General features: G+C 38.7%; 3 protein-coding genes across 5 annotated transcripts; 2 read left to right on the forward strand and 1 right to left on the reverse strand.

Moving 5' to 3' along the window:
• Positions 1 to 1,678: 1,678 nt before the first annotated feature.
• On the forward strand, positions 1,679 to 6,529 carry LOC121903222 (D-amino-acid oxidase-like). 2 transcript variants are annotated; one of them, XM_042420046.1, is made up of 11 exons: positions 1,684 to 1,779; positions 2,614 to 2,809; positions 2,889 to 3,003; positions 3,430 to 3,506; positions 3,796 to 3,861; positions 4,593 to 4,647; positions 4,829 to 4,933; positions 5,039 to 5,121; positions 5,420 to 5,537; positions 5,797 to 5,895; positions 5,974 to 6,529. In XM_042420046.1, the coding sequence occupies exons 2-11, from the start codon at positions 2,616 to 2,618 to the stop codon at positions 6,097 to 6,099; spliced, it is 1,038 nt and encodes a 345-aa protein (XP_042275980.1). In that variant the 5' UTR covers positions 1,684 to 1,779; positions 2,614 to 2,615; the 3' UTR covers positions 6,100 to 6,529. The 2 variants fall into 2 exon arrangements, with proteins under 2 accessions (XP_042275981.1, XP_042275980.1); XM_042420047.1 differs by lacking the exon at positions 5,974 to 6,529 and having other exon boundaries at positions 1,679 to 1,779; positions 5,777 to 5,889.
• An 80-nt stretch (positions 6,530 to 6,609) lies between these two features.
• On the reverse strand, positions 6,610 to 15,232 carry svopa (SV2 related protein a). Its single transcript, XM_042420045.1, has 16 exons — positions 13,782 to 15,232; positions 12,418 to 12,578; positions 12,193 to 12,278; positions 11,991 to 12,089; positions 11,504 to 11,575; positions 11,133 to 11,257; positions 10,981 to 11,044; positions 10,746 to 10,871; positions 10,524 to 10,652; positions 10,368 to 10,441; positions 10,174 to 10,250; positions 9,347 to 9,451; positions 8,660 to 8,771; positions 8,472 to 8,553; positions 8,289 to 8,378; positions 6,610 to 8,190 (listed from the first exon to the last, which is right to left on the reverse strand). The coding sequence occupies exons 1-16, from the start codon at positions 13,814 to 13,816 to the stop codon at positions 7,978 to 7,980; spliced, it is 1,650 nt and encodes a 549-aa protein (XP_042275979.1). The 5' UTR covers positions 13,817 to 15,232; the 3' UTR covers positions 6,610 to 7,977.
• A 701-nt stretch (positions 15,233 to 15,933) lies between these two features.
• Positions 15,934 to 22,793, forward strand: usp30 (ubiquitin specific peptidase 30). 2 transcript variants are annotated; one of them, XM_042422503.1, is made up of 13 exons: positions 15,934 to 16,110; positions 18,092 to 18,201; positions 18,289 to 18,462; positions 18,565 to 18,668; positions 18,782 to 18,880; positions 19,395 to 19,440; positions 19,523 to 19,617; positions 19,715 to 19,774; positions 19,892 to 19,978; positions 20,096 to 20,176; positions 20,409 to 20,631; positions 20,708 to 20,813; positions 21,310 to 22,793. In XM_042422503.1, exons 1-13 carry the CDS (start codon positions 16,040 to 16,042, stop codon positions 21,560 to 21,562), a joined length of 1,509 nt encoding a protein of 502 aa, XP_042278437.1. In that variant the 5' UTR covers positions 15,934 to 16,039; the 3' UTR covers positions 21,563 to 22,793. The 2 variants fall into 2 exon arrangements, with proteins under 2 accessions (XP_042278437.1, XP_042278438.1); XM_042422504.1 differs by lacking the exon at positions 15,934 to 16,110 and adding an exon at positions 16,152 to 16,366.
• The last annotated feature ends 166 nt before the right edge of the window (positions 22,794 to 22,959 follow it).

Raw genomic sequence — 22,959 nt, forward strand, 5'->3', positions numbered from 1 at the left:
TTGCTGCTTTTTTATTTTGGATGTTACAAAGTGGATGTGTGATGGAGCACTGCATTTTTGTCAGTATACTGTATGTGATAGTGGCAGTCAGACTTGTACTTTGTGCACTAGGGATGACAGTAGTCTATTTGTATCTGTGATAGTCCTATTGCAGACAGCCTGTAATATGAGTGCTAGTTGCACCAATAATAGCATCGTAACAGTAGTTACAGAGGTTCATTGGCCACTACTACAGGCATCATTAATGTTAATAGTAATACCTGTCCTGATGGCATAGAACAAAGTGGCTGACATGAAGAGGACCATATGAGAGGAGCCATCATGGACATTAGACAACACTGGAACATTGAAATAGGAACCAGGATTCATTAATGTTCTCAGTAACATGTGTGGTTGTGGCTTATAAGGGCCTCATATACTTCATATAGCAGAAAGGGGGAGAGAGAAAGAGAGAGAGAGGGAGGGCATAAAGACTGCAATGAGTGCTGTGTCCTTTTTCATGGCAGCCGTGTTTATATGCCTTGACGTAATCAGAGGCAGACTATCTTTATTGGTCAAGTATGTTTACACATAAGGACTTTGACTCTAGTCTCTACTCTCTCTAGTGGCTCTCAATGAATGTACTTACACATAACAATGTTCAGGATGATACACATGGACATGCAGCCAAAACAAGGACAACAAAGCTGAACAAAGATCATTAAAAATAAGAATATTAATGTTATGTACAAGTAAGTAGGTGAAAAAATAGATACATATATTAAGAAACAAGAAATGGAAAACAACATATAACAGTGTCTACAGATCAAACTGTTTTTGTCAATTGTAAACAGGATACAAAGTAATGCAATGGTGTGTAAGAGTGCAGGGAGTGCTGAAATAAATATTGAATGTAGCTGCAACAATTAGTCAATTAATTGATTAGTTGCCAACTATTAAATGAATCACCAACTATTTTGATCATTGATTAACTGTTTTGAGTCATCTTTAAGTCAATTTTCTGGTTTCTTTAGTCTTTTATGACAGTAAACTCAATCTCTTTGAGTTGTGAACTTTTTTTTTTTTTTGAGGAAGTCTTGGGCTTTGGGAAACAGTGATCATCATTTTTCACAATTATCTGACATTTTATGGACCAAATGTCTAATTGATTAATTGATAATAAAAATGTTTGTTAGTTGCAGCAAAAATTGAATAGATTATGTAATAAGTTACTTTATATACTGTACATACAGTCGATATAAACATAGATGTAATAATATTATTAATAATGATTACAAAACTTACTGTCTTTTATTTGTTTGACTAAGTTACAGTAATGTAATATACATGGAAAAATATGCATGTGGAAAAATATCTTGAATTTGTTGCTGTGTGGTGAAGCATCAAGCTAAAAAAATAAAGTCTTATGTGTTGCTACATGCATTTGTTACAGTAAAACTTGTGAAAAACACAATAACTGGTTACAAATCACATAATCCACTTAACTCCGTAATGTAAAAATGTAGGCCTACTAATATTCACACAAGAATTTCAATGTGAATAAAGGTTACAAAAACTGAGCATGTCTAGGAATATGTAGTGAAAAGAGGTAGATAGATAGATAGATAGATAGATAGATAGATAGATAGATAGATAGATAGATATTTACGTGCTCCACGCTTACTACTGCACAGCGTCGTGTCTCCGCCCCTCGCCCATGTGACAGCTACATCATTGAGTGTAGTCTGTATTTGTGACAGACTTCATCTCCTGCAGCAGTGAACGACCACTAACCTGAAGGTAAAGTAACATTTTCTGAAACTCATTCAGATACAGTTTTCTGTTATAATCTGTAGCAACACTTGCGTAATTCTGAAGTTTTCTACGTTAATTAGTTTGCTTTGAAGTGCTGCTCAACTTGATGCATATTTTACCGACATGTTGCTCACTCTGTTACATAATATAGGCCAGTGGTTCTCAAAGGGGTCTTGAGGGGGCTCCAGGGGGTCCTCAGTAAAAAGGGGAATCATTTATTTTCACTATAACTCCATGCATAAGTAACACAATGACAGAATATATGACTGTTTTGGTCGTGGGTTTCATACACTTTCTATAATGAAACATCTAAAAGCAAAAAATCTCATCAGATGGGAGTCCGTGGTCTTATTTGTGTAAGTTTAGGGGTCCTTGACGTGAAAAAGTTTGAGAACCACTGATATAGGCTACTACACTCATATTATAATGTGTCTAGATTACAAAAGTTTTACTCAGTTTTAGTGAAGGATCCACTCAACCCTGCAATCTATCAAACATAGTGATCTAGTACAGATTAATATTCATTTTGATGTTTTTTCTATTCTTTTTTCTATTCAATAAATCTATTGCACATTACAGTAATAACAATAATGTATTATTTTAAGTAATATATTGTTTAATAATAGGCTATGGAAACAATAATAGAATAATAACTTTCTAATCACATCCAATCTCATGTATTAGAATACAATGTGCATACACTAGAGATCCAGATGATCATGTCAAGAAGATGTTAGTCTGTTTCCATACAGGATGCATTTATAGGTGAGTAATGTCTGAATTAACATGAATAAAGTGTTGTGTCTCGTGTAAATTCAGACATGCGGGTGGCAGTGATTGGAGCTGGAGTCATCGGCCTGTCCACCGCTCAGAGCATATATGAGCAGTATCACTCCGTCGTCAGCCCACTGACTATTGAGGTGTACGCAGACTGTTTCACTCCACTGACCACCAGTGATGGAGCTGCTGGCTTCTGGCAGCCGTACCTTTATGACAAGGGCAACATCCAGGAGACGTAAGTGTTTTCTCTTTCACTCCCTCTGTATGTATAAAAAGTGACCATCGTTTTAATGGTGTCTTCTGCTCACCTTTAGAAAATGGAATAAAGAGACGTTTGACTACTTGCTGAGCTGCCTCAGTTCACCAGAGTCCATAAAGATGGGAGTATTCCTCCAGTCTGGTTACAACCTCTGCACTGAACCAGCACCGGTGAGCAAACCTTTGTTCTTGGAAAATGCACAATGGATTTGACCTGTAAGATAAGATTTTACCTTGTTTCCGACGACTTTTATAACCGAGAGCAAAGGTACTGTGCAATGAAAATTGTAGATAAATGGATGATGGTTATGATGTAACCTTGAGATAAGTCATTCATAAATATATCACATACCAGTGGATTATATACCATAAACACACTCTATTAGTATTCAGCCTGAGTGAAAGTAGAGCTTTGTTCAGATGCACAAAGATGGCCGCCTGCAATGCTTAGAAAACAATTACAGTGAGGCCACATTATGGGTAAAACTCAGACTCAGGGGTTAATTGGGATTCTGTATCCTGACTGCAAACTAACACAGGCATGTTGAGGACATGATAGACATGATCTCTTACTAAGTCAGTTGTTTTTGACTCCAGGATCCATCATTTAAAGATATTGTCCTGGGCTTCAGGCAGCTCACAGAGCGAGAGCTGCAGATGTTTCCTGGATACAAGTAGGTTCTTGCTAAAAGTTTGAAGACGAAAAACGTATCTTGATAAAAGTCTTTTCCTGCATCTCCAAAGCTTTCTTCAAGTAACTGGCTAAATGTTTAATATGTGAATAACCAACTTAGTTCTTGTGCATTATTCATGTTTTTAAGAAACTCTCTGTTTTGATCTTACTTAATAGTATAGTGGTTGTTCTCAATACAAGATAAAAAAACATGAATGATTGAATGGATAATTCTGTCACCAGCTGTTACTCTAACACACGGATCTCTTCTTCTATGTCTAACACTTTAGTTATGGATGGTTCAACACTGCACTCATGGTGGAAGGTAAAACATACTTACCTTGGCTGATGGATTGGTGAGTGATTAACTTCTCTTTTGAGTGACTTTCCATGGCAGAGTAGTTGTATCAGCATTTTTTTTTCACCAGAACTTAACAAATCCTGAGTTGAACGTTGAACTATTGTATCACCTGCTTGCAACATAATTCATTACTGAATAAAAAGATGAAAGGAAAAAAACAACAACACCTGACTGTGTGTTATTTAAATTTTTACATTTCTGTGGCTTTTAAATTCCTAATTTTCCTCACAAAGATCAATAGAGTTTTATCTTATCTTCAACACATGGTTTCTATTTAGCATGTAATGTCTCAATCTGTGTCTGAAATAGTTCATTTTAGAGTGTGTTTGCAATTTTTTCTAGCATTGTTCATTGTCATCCCATAGTGCATTGTGGAAAGTAGCACGTAGTCAATGGTCACTAATTGAGAGCTATAACTACCATCATGAATTGTGCAGACGTGGGAAAAAGACAGCTGCTAGACAAAAGGAATGACCTGATTAGTGTCTGCAACTGTTTTTGTTGATTTTACCGTCACTACCGACACACTATACAGTCCACTGCAAAGAGGTGTGAAAGTGTAACTTCAGACACAGCTTTAGACCCAGATTAAAATTCTACCTCACTAGTATCCACACTGGTTTAGAAAGCTTGAGTTCAAGTTTAACAAAAATGAAAATAAGTTCATTTTTTTAGCTGTGGTTTTCTGGTGTTGGTAATGTACATCTGGTTCTGTGTTATCTCCAGGTTGCAAAAAAGGGGTGTGAAATTTTATCACAGGAAAATTCACTCCTTCAAGGAGGTTAGTGAAGGCTTTTTTAAATATTGTAGTTGCATTTATGTTAGCTGTTCATAGCTAGTCTTTAATAATGAATCATCCACAAAAAATTGCAAATTTTAACTTACCTTAGGAAAGCTACAGAAGCGCCAAATGTTATCACTTGTCATGTTTGCTATCTCTTATCATGCCTCCCTGTTTTTAGTTGGCAGAAAGTGGGGCAGACGTGATAATAAACTGTACTGGGATAAGATCAGGAGAGCTCCAGCCAGACCCGGAGCTCAAACCGGGCCGGGGCCAGATAGTGAAGGTGAGAAAGTGAGAACAATTCAAGTGTCTGTTTGTTGTTTATATAACCAACTATAAAGACACCAAGGGAATAACTGTCTGCTCTTGTTACTCCCCTGTTTTACAGGTGGATGCTCCATGGTTGAAGCACTGGATTCTTACCCACGATTTTAAGACAGGAGTCTACAATTCACCATACATCATTCCAGGGTAGCGCTAGTAACACAATGCACTGTTGAATACTTCTGGAGTTTACTATTGTAGTGTTTATAGTGATGGCTAGTAGTACTTGTGTACTTTTAGATTTATCTTAAACACTATGCATGTTTCTAATCCACCAGCTCTAAACATGGCCTTATATATAATTTAGCTAAATTATGTTTTTAACATCACATTCACTCCAGCAGTGGTTGCAGAGGTTTCCCTGTGTTGTCCAGCTACAGTGTCATGATGTTGCTTTTAGTATTTCTGATGCCTGAAAGCCAGAGTTGCTGAACTTTGTCTGCAGGAGTCGTCTTGTGACAGTCGGTGGGGTGTTCCAGATAGGAAACTGGAGTGAACAGAACAATTCCACTGATCATAAAAAAATCTGGGAAAACGCTTGCCAGCTCGAGCCTAGTCTCAAGGTGAAATGATATAAAAAGACTTTCTGACTCTACAGTAATAAATTATTTAGAATATCTTCTCTAGTGCTCAAGTATAGGCTTAGGGTTATTTAAAATGTGATATATTTAGAATATACATTCAGTCCTTAAACATGTTACTGATTCTAATGAAATCAAGATTCTGTGAAGTAATACCAGCATTAGTAGTTTAGTACGTTATACTTCTGTTTGTTTCTGCATCAATTTTCTTAACATTTCAGAAAAATGTTTCTAACCTTAGCATGCCAGGATAGTAGAGGACTGGGCCGGCCTCAGGCCTGTTCGCAGCAAAGTCAGACTGGAGAGGGAGACCATACCGTCCGGAGCAACTGCAATAGAGGTAATCCATAACAACTGATCAGTACTCCACATATGAATATTGATCCTAAGTTTCTGATATATCATGGCTCTAATTCAGGTGATACACAACTATGGTCACGGAGGTTTCGGACTCACCATTCACCGAGGCTGCGCCCAGGAAGCGGCAAGGCTCTTCGGTCAGATCATGGAAGAAAAAGGGAAAGGGCCAAAAGCTCGCTTGTAGACTTGTGTTTAGCAGTAGAGGCTCATTTTTTAAATTTTAATCAAAGTGCCTTGTATCCAAAACACATGTGTTGTGTCTGTAATTAACACTTAAAGCAAACTGATATTCAGTATCATGTATCTTTGGAGTAATTACATCACTTCAACAGTGTAATGTATATGTAACATGAAAGAGGAGACACATGTTCTTGTCCATTCACATGTGATGAAATACGCTTAAAATCTGTACAAGGTAATTTTAAAAAGAAATAAAACATATAGAGTGTATATATCTTTGAAAATGTTCACAGTAAATGTAAAAAAACAGAGAAACTTACTGATAATGATTATACCTGATAAATAATAAATAATAACATGAATCCGCTGCTCTTTTTGAAGATCATTTACTACAGTATCATACACATTTACATTCAGTGCATTGACAAGAATCTGTGCACACAGACACTTAATGCAGCACTATATCTCAAACACTGGCAGGTAGGAGTCAGCTTGCTGGACCTGTGCTAGTTAATCTCTCTCTTTTTTTTTTTTTTTTTAAATAAAACTTTGCTCAGTGTGTTTACTCATTGAATCAGACTAGGCAAAGTCTGTCTCCACATCACCTTTGTTACAAACAAAAGCAAAGACAACAACTAAACCAGGTAATGATACATTATTTACAGAAAGACAGAATGTAACATCCTGATAAATGGTCGATGTGTTGCATGTCTATATGTGTTGTTAACGTAGAGTGGTAGATGCAGAATAGTTTATAGATCCTACCACCATATACTCATGTTAATGTCAATTTTTTAAATCATTGAATTCTAACTATCTAAGTTGAATAAGTTTTGGGTGATGATTTGATGAAAATACTCTTTTTTGAATCTCCTAATACTTCAAATTGCATAATGTTTTCCAATGTAATGCAGGATTTGTGGACTTCTTCCACCTTGTGCTATAAATATGAGATACTGTGGACAGCACATTGATGCTCTGATGAAGGCAGATTTGTCTGCTTGTTGTAAATAAAATTACCACAAAATGATCAAGACATACGTTGACCTTTGTTTATTACTACGGGAATAATACTGGCCTCATTTCTTCAGGGAACAACAAATATACTACTGGGCCTCACATAAAAACAGAAAACACTTAAACACAGGAAGAAGGAATGCCAGCAAGTCACTGACTTACTGTACAGTTTGTCCTTTTATAACAACTCGCACCTTCACGGTCTTTGATTTAATTTAATGATCTGTTGATGTGGATCTCCTCTTCACTCCAGCAATGCACTTCTTATAAAACTGAGTTTGTAATCAGTGTGTCTTAACAGGCAATTTGTGTGCACAAGATAATTCTCTTTCTCATCTACACACCTAAAGCAGCTGTTTCATAAGGTAAAGAGTAGGTCTCTCAATGACAGAATAGGTAGTTTAAGGCTTTCTGAAAAGTAGTTAGTTGTTTGAAGCTATTTTAACACTTAATAAAGAGGGTGACCCTTTATTCTCCTTTGCGTCTCTTGCTTTAGAAAAGCAGGATTCAAATACTTCACTTAAAGTATTTAAATTCTCACTTGTTCAAGAAGGTTTCACTTGTCTCCCACTATTCGATTACTCAATCTTGCACTCATGTAGGCAATTTCGTCTTCCCAATCACCCAGCGTGAGGTTAAACAGTGGCAAAATTGTGACAGCAATGGTGATCGAAGACAATAATTACAGTGACATGTAAAAAATATTGTGCTGCCTGGCCTCTGAAGCCACTGTGGTGCCTAAACGGAAGGGTCATAGGATGGGACTGGAGATGGACACAGAAAGCTGATCTAGCTTTTTTTGGCCTCTCCTTGCCTCTTTTCACCACTGCGGTCACCTCTTGGTTGTACTCCAGCCGGTACGTCCTCAGCCCTGGGAACCGGAGCTGGAGTTAGGGATTCGCCCTGAGCTTTGGGAGGAGGCCCGGCCCATCATCTCCTGGCCCCACTCACGATGGCTGGACTCCTGCAGGGCCCGACCCGTTGTCTCAATTGGCAGTGCACAGGAGGCAATGGCAGCAAGGAGGCAGCAGCAGCAGTACACGGACAGAGCCAGGTATACAGAGGACTCCAACATAACCTGCAGGATAAAGCAGAAGGACGAATGAATGTTATCACTTTGCCACTTTCTCACTTTGTACAGTATTTAAAAGGAGAAAACTGCTAAAGGGGTGTTACCTGTGCAACAAAAGGTGTAATGAGGGCACCGACTCTGGCCATTCCACTGCTTGTTCCCAGACCTAAAGCCCTGGTCGCGGTTGGATACACCTGCACAGTATCAGAAAATATAGAGGAGGCCCTATCTTCTGTTGCATTTCACACAATACAAGCAAAACTTCTCTCTGTTTTTCTATACTTTACCTCTGGAGTGTACACGTAGGCGGCCTGGAATCCTCCTGCGATGAAAGCTCTGGCGATGAATATCAACACGGTCATGGATACTCTGGAACAGATGAACCCAAAGCAGTAACAATGGATAAATGGCGGATCCGCAATGGGTTTGAAAAAAAAAAAGAACATTTTAACATTCTCATGAGGGTCCACTTTACCTCCCGACACAACCGTAGAGTGGGATGATGCACATAGAGAAGACCAAGAAACACAGCGCCATGGTCTTCCTCCTTCCCAATCGATCAATAGCCCACAGTGTCACCAGCAGTCCTATAGAACATAAATCAGTGACCTTACTCAAACAGCATGTTTGTAAGATATAAAACACTGATTTTCCCTTATGTCTATGTCTTATGTCTGTAACTTATGACGTTAATGATGGTGCTGCTCTGTACGGGTTTGACTTTAAGTCTCTTATGTCATAAGTTACACCTTGCCAAAGTGTCTTACTTGTCTGTCCTTGAAATACACTGAAGTAATGTAGTAACATGTAATTATTGACCCTTTTCAGTATAACATAGCAATCGTTGCAGCAACTAATAGCATTCATCAGGAAATGATCACATAATTACTTGTATAAAGAACCTATAGTGAGTACAAAGACATACATACATACAGTATAGTAATTAACACTTGATAAACCAAAAATGATATAAACAGTAGTATTTTAATGCACCTTTTACTGCATAATATCAGAGAATTAAACCAGATATTAACCTTGTGCCAATATTTAATAATCTAGTAAATATAATTCATGTGCAGTGAAAATGCTACCATAAATAACTATTATCATTTAATTGAAAATGTGTATAGACTAATAGAGAAAAAAATTAACAAATGTGTACCTGGGAATTCAGATAAGGTCGTCCACAACAGATCTTTATAGTCATCAGAGTTCAGATATTTACACTCCAAGCTGCATCGGAGCTCCATCTTATTACCTTTGGACACTAGAGGGAGATATAGAACAACAAATAAACAGGATAGTACACACCCAGCATTGTCTCAGTCTGCTCACTCTGTGCTGTCTCTTGTGTTGCTTTTGCAAAAACAAACTGTGTAACCAAATCTGTGCATAAGGAAAGATATTAAACGTGTAGACCTTTTTTCACATCACATATTTTGATTTGTAGAAGTAAGAAGTAAGTCGTAAGTCACAGAGGTGTGACTAATAGCATTAACAGTGGCTCAGTTCCCAATTTCAGTTTCCATTAAGTGTGCTAGTAAAATATTGTTAATGTTAATTATTTTTTTCACTGACTTAGAAGTATGATTTATTTAATATTTATTCATTCCAAATGCATAGTTTACTTACACTAGCTCCCATTTCTACATTTTAGAAATGTAGACTACATTAATCTCTTCTGTTCTGGGATATGTATATATGTATGTATGCATGTATGTATGTATATATATATATATATATATATATATATATATATATATATATATATATATATATATATATATATATATATATATATATATACATACATATATATATATATATATATACACACACACACACACACACACACACACACACACACACACACACACACATATAGTCACAGAACTACAATCTCTCTTTTATCTTTGAACCAACATTAAAAGGTGTGTGTGCCCTTGAGTGTATGAGAGCTTCTGTCGTTTTGTTTGAACAGTGACTCACTTCCACATGCACCCCCTTCCTGAAACAGCTCTGTGGTGAGCAGCACCAATCCATAGTAGGAGAAGGCATTTGCAAACCTGAGGAGACAGAGACCCAGCTGATGAATATGACTGTGCAACAAGACAATGTAAAGTTTTGGAGAATAAGAAAAGAAAGTCAGTGAGTAATGGGATGAGGATGTTACTGGTACTCACCAAATAAACCACAGCAGAATTGTGGTCCAGCGAAGGTGGGATGAAAACAAGTCTCGAATCTTCCCGCGATCCTCCTGATTGAAAAAAACAGACATAAAAAAACATAATATTAGGTCATACATGAATTATAAGTTATCTACAGAAACATCCTCTTACCTGTCTAGCAGCAATAAGTTTTCCTAGCGGCATGGGTGCTTTGTTCTCTGTGGCAATGCGCTTCAATGTGGCCAGAGCTTTTTCCTGATTTCCTGTCAGCACATCATATCGAGCACTCTCTGGTAGCCACTGCTCCCCAAAGAGAAGAGACACATCAGATGATAATGCTGCTTGCTTATTGTATATGATGTAAAGATAGCCTACTCATAACCTCATACTTACAAAACATAGGATGGCAAAGATGAAGAGAGGAATTGTAGAGAGGCCGAGCAGCCAACGCCAGCCCAGAGAGGGCATCACCAGGATTGCTAAGAGGACCTCAAACACAGTGCCCAACGCCCAAAATATCTGTGAGGCAACAGCAGTGAAAACAAGAGAAAAACAGGTTTGATTGCACGTTTTGTAATTTCTTGGTGACATAATCACTATGGCTAGATGGGTTCAGGGTAATCCATACCTCGATCAGCAAAATACACGTGGCTCTAGACTTCATAGGTAGAAATTCAGCATACAGTGTCACCCTTACAAAGAGAGACACTTCACTGTTAATTCAAACTCAAATGATTAATTACAGAGCTGCTTTTAGAGCAACCAATGAGGATTACTCACGACTGTGGTGCTCCTCCAATGCCAAAGCCCACCAGTGCACGGAGGAAGAGGATCCAGCCATAAATAGGTGCAAAAGCACTCATCAGGCCGTAGAACATGGTCCACAACACGCTCATTTTCAGACCCTGCATATGATCAAAACAGAACCAGCTGCTAAACAAGTCATGTTGACCTGATACGTCTGTTCAGAAGAATAATTTGATTTCTCCTCACATGCTCTACATCCCCATATGACATAATAAATTGGACACCACTATTGTATGATATTAATCACTTTCTTCCATTTAGAGGTCCAAAAGCAACACTTCCAACACCTACAAACTCAATTCAATGTTTATCTTACAGAAAACAGAGGATTTATTAGAACTTACTGTCTTTCTTCCGTACTTGTCAGATATGTTTCCCCAAAGGGAAGAGCTGAGCATCATTCCAATAAACACCGCCTGCATTCGAGGAAAAAAATGTGAATGAATGTTGCATTTCTGCAACAATTCTAATGCACAACACTAAAATGTACAGCTTTTTTTACACAAGTCATCTTCTCTTGTACAGTGAATATTGTATTAAATACATCTAAATTAAGTGATCAATAATCAAAATCAATAAAAATAGGTATGGCTCAGGGTCTCTGTTTTTTATATTACATTAAGAAACATAACTTTGGTTTTGTTTTGATGCTTCAACACAATCTAATGACATTAAAAACCATTAGGGGCTCAATTGTTTTCCATACAATTGTCACTAGTCTATACAAGCACTTATTTCAGAACAATTCCGAAGCGCTTAATCAATAACTATCAGGACAGTAATACAGCACTGCAAGCCGAGAGTACTTTATTGACATTAGAGAGCCATTACCGATGTAAGCAGTGCCACCTCGAGGCTTGGTAGTCTCCATTCACAGTGTAGCTGTGGGGCTAAGATGCTGAGGATCATCATCTCCATCGCATCAGCCATCTGAGCAAACAGGAAACCAAGAGGCACACAATAATTTAGTATTCAGTACACATAAAGATGTAGTACCTCGAGCGATGTAGTTTTAGTAAAGAGCAGTTCTCACCCAGGACAGACCAGTGAGGATGGAGAGTTTCCACTGAAATGTCCCAAAGCCTATGGCCTCTACGGCATCTTCTACCACGAATGTGTCTGAGGGAATGAGAAATGTAAGAATCTTTGAAGCCAAAGACAACTGAAATCATTTTACATTGCGAGGAGAGAAAACTGAGTATGAGTTTGGTAGGAATGTGTAGAGACAGGAAACCAAAGAAGCCCTGCCATACTCTACCATCAGTTGGATTTGCAAACTCTCGAGGTACCGGAGCTCCATCTGCAAGTGCCACAGACTCCTGATCAGTCTGTTGCTCTGGAATCCTAACAACCTGCTCTCGATTCTCGCCATCATCCTCAGAGCGTGTGCTCTCACCTGTGCGACGGAAGCGGACAACACTACAAAAAAAAAAAAAAGAAGTAAAATATGATTTTCAAAAAAATCCCAAGAAGAAGCAAATATCCACAATATGGCTGGTCATAAGAGTTTCAGAGGTCTAGTGTCAAAGCCAAGCTGAGATTTGGAGGCTGTTGCCTAGGTGATACAAGCTTTTTATGGCTGTGATTTGTGAAAGGGTGGTTAAATCATCCAATGGGCGAACCATGTCAGGCCAGATAATGCACTCTACTGCTTGGCAAGCTTATAAAGGCTGAATACCCACAGATATACATGTTCACTACAGATAGAAGGTGTAATCTTCTCCCACATGTAGATAATAGATGGTTCGCTGAGGGTGAAACACTATAAGAGAACTTGAACTTGAGTGCCAGTGATGTTCTAATCACTGTAATTACATAACATAGCCTACTTGCGGTGGGAAGCATCAGTGCTGCAGATGAGTTGGTGAGATGTCCAGAAATGGGTATCTTGTAGTGTCCGCCACTATGATATTCATTTTAAAGCTCTTGTTAATGCTAAATACATATATTTTAATATATAATTATCCAGCAGTACAGCAAAAAAAAAAATCCCTGTTAGTCCATCCAATTCTTCTCTTTTGTCCCAACTGGAATAGATTTGTTATAATCTGTATGGTTTGACTGATAAACTATTTCATCTGGAAAAAGACTCTAAATATTATGTTACTGTTTGTCTTTGAGGAGCAATCCTAATGAAGGCCAGGCTAGACTAGTATGGGCCAGCCTTTAGCTTAATGTATGTACAGCAGGGTAGAAATAAATCACATTAGGTACTGAGACATGACAGCAAACACAATAACAAGTTAAGATGGAGAACTTGTCATCTGGCAATCCACAACAAACCCGCTTCTTATGAATAAATTAAAGCAAACTGGTCTCCTTGTTAAAATGCTACGACTGTAAACAAACCGCACCACCTTCAAAATGCTATGTGGGTTGTTTTTTTTACGCCTTAAACTATGAACATCTCTAAATAATCTAGCTGGATAGATATAGCTTGTAATTAAATGACTGTGCTGCTTTTTTTAGAGAATGCATGCTATTTGTGGTACAGCGAGCTGAGCAAACAAACACGGTGGGAAGAGGGAGCTGTCAGAGGGCGACGCGTCGGCCAAACATGCTGCCGAGGTTGAAGACGGACTCAATAAAAGCATACAAACGTGCACATGGTCGTCTACTCACGGCAGCTGTCTCAGTTGGAACAGATCATCGTCCATTTTTGGTGTTTATTGGCTCGCTTTGTGTTTGGCCTCATCTCCGTTTACATTATCACGACGAGCAGCAGCGATTTCAGCACCGAGGAGAGCGACCCGCTCCGGGTGTCCGCTGACAGCCAATGAGAGGCCGAGTCACACAGCACGACACACACACACACACACACGCACGCACGCGCGCACGCACAGAGAGCAGATAGGATGAGCTCAGGAGGATCTGACTGCTGATTACTGTGGCCAACAACACATGGCTTATCACCACCACACAGAGTCTGAGTGCCAGAGCTGATGAGGGATGGGACATTATTGTAGTAATAAGTTGTCCTCACAGCTGGACTCAGATGATGCAAATATGCTTTAATCTGACCTTTAGAATAGTAATATTATTTATGAACACCTCAGATCACATTCTGCTTGCGCTGTAAATTATCTATGGCCTGATTTTAGATGATCAATCCAGTTTGTATTGTTTTTTTCTTAGAGAAAAATGATTATGCAAAAACTGTTATGCACGTTTTATTAGGATGTTTAGTACTACTACTACTACTACTACTACTACTAAAAATAATAATAATTAATTCTATTCCTATTTTACAGCAAAACATGTGCTTATAAACAGAAACATCCATGCATACATACATACATACACACATACATACTGTACAAATATGTTGTGTTCATTTAAGAAAATGCTTGACTGAAAAGGAAGGTCTTGGTAGTTTAGTTTTGGTTTTGTAATAATGTACTGTTGTTTGTACTGCAGTTTTTGCAGTGAATCTCAAAGGGCTACATTATTAAAACATATAAGATGAAGAGTTGAGATGAAAAGAACCTTCCTGAATAAAAAGCTTTTTGAGCCGGTGCTGCCCTCAGATGGTTAGGAAGGCTGCTCCACAAGGAAAGACAAGTTTCAAACACAGAGGAAATGTGTTTTACACAGCGAGGATATTGCCTGAGAGCAGCATTTAAAACACAAGAAAATAATGAAGACCAAGTAAAATACAAATAAACAAACAAATACCAGATATAAGGTATAAGGATGGATTCTGAAATTAAGCAACTGGGATTCAAAATTTACACTATTGTTGTCTATAAAACAGCTTTTTTCTTTGTCTGTTAATAGTCTATAAAGTGACCACAGTTAATATTATGCTCGACTTTTTCCACAATTTGTCAAATAACCTACAAAAATGCATATAAAACATATGTAGAAACAAATCCCCCCCCCCCAATTGTTTATCTAATTTAGACAAATTCAGTTCGACAAAAATAAGGTTTTGACTGTTTTTGTTAATAGAAGCTTCAAATGTGACTTGTTTGGATCCATTAAATTTCCATATATGTACGTGGCATTTAGCTAATAATATCATTATGTATCTTAAAGTCCCTCTCCACTCAAAATAATGTTTTCTTCTTGTTCCTGCAGTTGGATGTTTGAGCTTCACTGTGCAGAATGATGTATGTGCAGAGTTTGACACTTGAAGGCTGTTTTCACTTTCATCTGCTGAAATTAGAAAGTTTCTCTGTGCTCATTGAAAATCAAATTTTAAAGGGTGGGCCTGCGAGCATGTTTTGTAACATTTCAACTGTTTGGAAGCCAATCCTGGTTCAATATTCAATTTACACAAGTGTGATATGAAAACTTGAAGCCTTCAGTGCACAAACACTAAGAATGGACTTTACAGTCAACAAGGAGACATATTGTGTCCAGCAGTTCAACTTTTAAAACGAACAATATTTACATATTCATAGATTCTGGATTTTTAACGAGGGAGGAGTGGATGTAATTTTAAGGATTTTAACAAGATAATTGAACTTTATTGGTGGAAAAACCATATCAGACACAAATTATTATTCAAATAGAGTTTTTTATATACATCTTAAACATGTCTGGAGGGGATCTTTAAGAACTGTGAAAATTAGGAATCCAAACAAATCACTACAATTTGTACAAGATTTCTTGTATGAGAACAAATAAAAAAATCAGTGTTTCAAAATATCGCTGACAAAAAAACAATTTTCATCAATATCCTGTTAATGTTTTAACTTTGTCTTATATTTGCTCGAGAAGGTTGCACTCCAGTTGAAGATAAATCACGACTTCAGAAATGTGCGCAACTGACAATTTGTTGGTCGGAGCTTTAACCTTGAACACACCGGTGCGCCGCTCCGCGACTCCGTCGTGAAACATGCCATCAAAGACAGAAGTTCCGCAATGAAAGCAGGATGTTGTGGTGCAGACCAGAGAGCTCTGATAAGCTTGTTGGGGAGTTTCTTGGCACTGGACCCGTAGTCAGGTAAAAACAACAACTAAAGCTTATTTGTAGTTCACTTGGCCAGCGGTGAAACGGGTCATGACGTTGGACTCAAAGAAGTGTAAACATGCGCAGACGAGACAGTTAAACACGGAGTCCGGTTTAACGTTACAGCTTAAAAAACCTGCGAGGATACTGAACAATGAGACATGTCGAGTATATTTCATGATAACAGCTCGGATATTTCTGTATGGAGGCGACATAGTGCGCCGTGGGAACCGTAACCTCGGTGTTGTCGGTAAGTTAGCTCAGATGCTAACGCTAGCTCCTCCGTGGTCTCCTATCATCGGTCAGGTGGACGCGGCTGCTTAGATAATGTCACACAGAAGCTGCAAAATAACGCAACTAACCAAATAATTAACATTTAAAAGTAGCGAAGTGGGACCAAGCAGACCAGGCTGAGGTGAAAAGAGGCTTTACTTGATCTGAAGTCACCTCTGGTCCTGTCTTTAATACAGATAAACGGCTCAAAGGTTAATTGATCACATTATTAATGCATTTAGTTTACAGCACGTCACCAGTTTTCATGGGAGAAGGTTTGCAGGCGCGACAAATAGAAAATAAATCCTGCCGTCATGAAGGTGATGTTCAGTTTCTGTTGAAATAGTTTTTGAGAGGTGTTGAGTCAACTCTGTGTTCATTTAGAAACTTGTAGTTTGTGGTGCTGTTGAATTGAAGTGTTTGTAATATTTAGTCTAATGTCACTGATATAAAATGTGAACATAACACACAGACCATGACAGGGTGCACGTGCTCATGTTGTCTTTGCTACACAGACTTGAGTTGAGAGAAAGAACCATGGTATGAAGTGTTTTATATATAATAAATAATAATAATAATAATAATGATGATGCATTTAATTTGTACTGCACTCTTCATTTGCAGTGAATATCAAAGTGCTACCATGTTAAAAACATATAAAGATAATAACATGAGTTAAGATGAACAAGACTCCCTAAATAAAAAGGATTTTAGGCCTGTTTTAAAAGAGTCTAGAGTCTGTGATGCCCTCAGATGGTTAGGAAAGCTGTTGGCAGATCTGAGGATGCGGGTGGAGGTTTGCGGTGTGATCAGTTCCTGTAGGTAGGGAGGCACGTGTCCGTTGATGGATTTGTATGTGAGTAGCAGGACTTTGTAGCCAATCCTGAAGGAAACAGGGAGTTAGTGAAATGAAGACAGTATTGGTGTCACATGTTTGTGTTTTCGCACTCTTGTCAGGATCCTGGCAGCGCTGTTCTGAATGTATTGGAGCTTCTGATGCTCCTGCCAGGGATCCCTGTGAAGAGCGCATTGCAGTAGTCCAGTCTTTACGAGATAAAAGCATGGACAAGTTTCTCTGCATCTGACAGGGTTAGAGAGGGGCAGCGTTTGGATAAACTTTTGAGATGGTAGAAATAGATTTTACATAGATGATCAAAAGTCAGCTGAGGGTCAAACCTAGGAGGAAAGGCGATGTCCTGGCCGTCAAAGGTGTGATGAGGTAAGGGGGATGACTGAATCTGGCAATATATTGATATAATATCGATATATTGCCCAGCCCTAGTGTGGAGTGCCAACAAGGAGTTGGGGTTTGGCTAACGGACACTTAAATGGAGCCAGAAAGCAATGTCTTAATCTCTCAGAGGCTACTGGGAGCTGCCACACAGGATGAACTCTGCTGTCTTTGCAACCTTTTGTTGTACAAATCAGACTTTTAACCCCAGTTAGTACAGTTGTCTGTTTGTCAGTGAGAAAACAGTAAAAAAAAAATGTAAGAATTGAAGTTGTCAACATTTGCCAGATCCCTCAAACAAAAAGACACTTCTCACTTTTACATTATCAACAGGAATGATATACGGTATGACTGTATATTCACCTATTACCTTCATACCTTTCTCCCACTCCACTCTTTTTCTACCTGCCTTTTCTCTCTCCTCTCAATCCAAGGTCTGGTGCTTTAATTAACATAATGTTCTCTTTGCAGGAACAAGATGATAAAAAACTGGGGTGTCATTGGTGGGATAGCTGCTGCCATTGCAGCAGGAGTATATGTTTTGTGGGGCCCGATTACAGAAAGAAAGAAGAGAAAAAGAGGTGAGAATCAGTATAACAATTTATTACACAGATTATATGTTGGTTTATAAAAACAGCAGCTTAATAATGACCTGCGTTTCCCTGCAGGTATGGTTCCTGGTCTGTTGAACCTGGGCAACACCTGCTTCCTGAACTCTTTGCTTCAGGGCTTGGCAGCATGTCCGTCCTTCATCAGGTGGCTGGAGAAGTTTTCAGGTTCACCTCCGATCCAGTCATGTAAAGACAACCAGCTGTCCAACACACTGCTTCAGCTTCTCAAAGGTAAAGAAAACAGTCAGTGACATGAGTCAATAGAGCCCAGTGGACCCTCAGTGTTCATCCATATTTTTGACATGAATATTATTCTTGTAAATGCACTGACAGCTCTGTCCAGTGATGAGCCGGGGGAGGATGATGTACTGGATGCTGGATGCCTGCTAGATGTTCTCAGACTCTACCGGTGGCACATCAGTTCGTTTGAAGAGCAGGTTGGTCAATAGTGCTGTTGAGTGGTAATTTGTATGTCTACATATAATGCATGGTGCAGTGTTTATATGAATCTCAACATTTGTCCATTTGTGTTGTGTTTTTCTCTTCTTAGGATGCCCATGAACTTTTTCATGTCCTTACATCCTCTCTAGAGGAAGAGAGGGATCGACAACCCAAAGTCACACACCTGTTTGACATGCAGTCGCTCGAGGCAAGTTATCATCTCCCTACTTGCATTGGCACTAAACCTGCACACAAACCTGTATTGCAAGTCAGTGTCTCCAGTATGATCTGCAGAACAGTTTTCTTTAAATAAATGTTAAGATCTGAAGGAAGAACTAAAACATGCACATAGAACCATGATGAAAATGACCTTGTCACCCAGTAGGTACTGCAGTGCACTTGTTTGATTGTAACATGTCTGCCTCTGTTGATAATGGATAACAGAGTAATAGTAGGGAGAAACACTGATCGGACAACCAAATATATAAAATGTTTGTAATGTGTAAACGTATGATAACACTCATCAGGAATAACAATAAAATAAAAAGTGAATGTAAGTTAAGAAAAAAGTGTTTGAGAAGAAATGGACTGTATATGTTTTCTGGAGGGAAATTTGTGCACAATTTCACACAAATTCTGCTTCATGCACCTCTCAGTATGTGACCGAAATAACAATTACTGTAATCCTGCTTATTCTGTTTGTGTGTGTTTTTTTATACCAGAGTCTACCTGATCAAGATGAGAAAACTATGACTTGCAGAAGTCGAGGTAAGGAGACAAAGACATCAGGATCATTATAATATCAGGCAACAGAGAAGTACATTTGCCAAGATTATTTTTCCTTTTGCAGCTCCTCTTCATCCAATACCGAGTCCATGGAAGTTTCAGCATCCTTTTCACGGTCGTTTAACGAGCAACATGTCATGCAAGCGCTGTGAGCAACAAGTGAGTTTGATTTAGCCAAGTGAACAGCAAAAGAGTTTGTGGAGTTTTTTTTAATGTTTTTTGAGGCAATTCATTCTTTCGCTTTGCTGTTTTCCAGAGTCCAGTACGGTATGATTCCTTTGAGAGCCTTTCACTGTCCATCCCTTTACCTCAGTGGGTAAGCAGAATTGTCAATATCATTACTTCTAAGAGTGCTTGAAGTACCGTTGTCATAGTATCCCACCTTAATATACGTTTTGTTGTACTGTTTAATCTGATGGGTGTTTGTCCTCAGGGTCGACCAATTTCTCTAGATCAGTGTCTACAACATTTCATCTCCTCAGAAACCATCAAAGAAGTGGAGTGTGAAAACTGCACTAAGGTACATCATCATCATTATAATTTTTCTTAAAGTTTTAATTTACTGAAAACCACAGACAAACAACCATCATGACAAACTAAAGGCAGAGTAACTAATTTTCTGACAATTTGTCCTCAGCTTCATCAAGGGACCACAGCCAATGGGCAGGTTCTGGAAAGCCAGAGGACAACATTTGTTAAACAGCTTAAACTGGGAAAGGTAATTGTCATTTATATTTATCATGTTACTCGTATCTAAATGTTTGTACATTAAGATGATAATCACCAATCAGGAAAATCTGTACATTGATTGCTAAATCTATTTTGCCACCCAAATTAGGTGGACAAAAATCAGTAAAATCAAAGAAAACATTTCAATCATGAATAACAGATGTTGTAAACTGGACTGTTGTGGTCATTCAACATAATTGTCTCTTTCCTCCTTCTGTTAGCTCCCCCAGTGTCTCTGCATCCATTTACAAAGACTGACATGGTCCAGTGAAGGAACCCCCATCAAAAGACAGGAGCATGTGCAGTTTACAGAGTATCTATCAATGGACCGTTACAAACACAACGCTTCCACCCAGAGGAGTCAACGGATCAAATGTGCTCCAAAGCCCCTAAAAGCAGAAAAATCAGACGACGCCATGGAAAAGCACACTGCTAATGGCACCGGTACGCTGGATCCGTCGACTCTGTAATAATATCATCAGCAAGTTTGTATTTCCTCATGCTGTATTTTAATTTACAGATTCAGAACATCATAACAACAACAAGCCTTTTTCCAATGGGAGCTGTTCATCTGTCTTTCTCCGCTCCCCTGGTCTGAACCCACAGCTCGGCCTCACATATGACAGGTAAACTTCCTGTTACAACCGCAGGTTGTCAAGGTGCCACAATACAAGAAGTCAGGCATATTAAGCCGTTCAGTGTTATGGTAGGAATCACAGATTAAATCATTATACACAATACAATGGCAGTATGTTGCCCATGAGAACAATATCACAGAATCATCACAATATCTGTGCAACTGTCGAGGAACGCAAAACTTAAATGGTCAAGTTCAAAAAGCAGAACAGTTAATGTTAAAATAAAGAGATGAGACAGTGTTGTCTTATTAGTCAATGTTGTTCTGTGCAGATTCTGTAACAATGTGCAGGGGCAGGGATGGGTCACTGGGTCGTTTAATGAGTATGGAAATGACATAAATCACAGAATCAAGGCTTCAGTCACCAGATCTCAACTCACTTAAACTTCTATGAAAGATTTTCGTCCAACCTGTTAGACGCAGCTCTCTACCACATCGTGAAAACATCTGTAAACACCGTCTGATCTGAGTCTCTTTCCTCTCAGCTCCGCAGAGTACCTTTTCCAGCTCACGGCTGTGCTGGTTCACCATGGTGACATGCACTCAGGACATTTCGTAACATACCGACGCAGCCCTCCCTCACCTCGCAGTTCTTCACCCATCAGCTCCCAGTGGCTTTGGGTGTCTGACGATTCGGTACGCAAAGCTAGCCTGCACGAGGTGCTGTCTTCCAACGCTTACATGCTCTTCTACGAAAGAGTCCGAAGACTGAACCTCACTCTGCGGTCAGAGGAGTAACCGGGAGCTCACAATCCAACAGCCTGACTGTTCGTCTGCCTTTCCAGTCACACTGTCACAGCTGTATGTGCCAGTTACAACGTGGTGGATCATGACTTTATGACACTGAGACCAGAGGGGAAAGTCATCCTAGAGACAGGTACAGTAGAGGTTCTATTGCATCATGGATCACAGCAACACGGTGAAGGTCGTGCTGTGATTAGCTGATAGGAAATCCACAAATGGACAGTTTGCTGCTCTGACACAGAGCAGGAGGCTCTTAATCCCAAAGACTACGGACATGCAGGATTTTTTTAGTCAAATGTTGTTGATCGAGTAAGCTACTTTCTTTTGACAGGTGTGTGAAAGTGTCTGTCATGTAACATTTTGGCTTCCTACAGACAAAAAAACAGGAAAACCTGACGATATAGTGCATTCCAAGCTAATAGCCCTGCAATAACTTGTACATGTGTGAAGCTTTTAATGTTCAGTTTTGTTGAGGCTGTAAGAAGAAATTCTGTGGCATTTTCATGCTGTAGTGTTTGAATGCAGTGTACTTAAAGGTGTTCCTGTTATTTTAACCTATTTTGTCCATCGCCTGTACTTCACAGACACAGACAGATAATAGTTGATTAGGACTTCTTGGAGATGTTACTTAGCAGTTGTTACACATTATGAAAAATCAAATAGTTAGAATTTTCCTCAATTCTGGTTCTCTGTTGTCTAATGGAATCTAATTTGCCTAATAATTCCTAGCAGTGTATGTAAACTGTATTGAAAATGAGGTTTCAATTGACATTGTTCATAAGCTGATGAATTTGATATTTTTTTTATGTTTCCAATAATCCTTCTTACACTGTCGAGATTTGCATAGCTGCACAGTTGAGGTTAAAGTGCCATGTTGTCTTTAATGCTCGAGATTTATGGACATGAGATAAAATATGATGCATCAGAGCCATTTGGTATGGTGTCAAGATTTCTGCAAGATGGTTTAACAGATCAAATATGTGAAAGCCAGAGTATGACTGCAGGTTTTTGGGCAAGTTATCCTCAATATTTTTAATTCTGTGGAACTGATAACTGCCATGTTGCTCCTACCAAACCAGATGAGTCAAATTGAGAAAGGGCCTGGTGCAAAACCCCTTATTGATTTTGCAATTTGCACTATTGTATATTCATGTCAGATTGTGTGTATTTGTGTGCAATCTGTAAAGGTGATTGTTTTCAGGTATTAAAAGATAAAACAAATGCGCTCTTCAGAGTTTGTTTTTTTTTTAAAGGAAGACAGCTATATGCTAATTTTGAGGTAGCAGATAAGTGGACTTGTGGTTAGAGACCATCCACCCATAATCCTGTCAACTCATGATCCACACATGTAATAATAACAATGAAACTTGGTGCTGGTATATCTAACATTT

This window comes from Thunnus maccoyii, chromosome 9 (assembly GCF_910596095.1).
Source record: "Thunnus maccoyii chromosome 9, fThuMac1.1, whole genome shotgun sequence".
NCBI lineage: Eukaryota > Metazoa > Chordata > Actinopteri > Scombriformes > Scombridae > Thunnus > Thunnus maccoyii.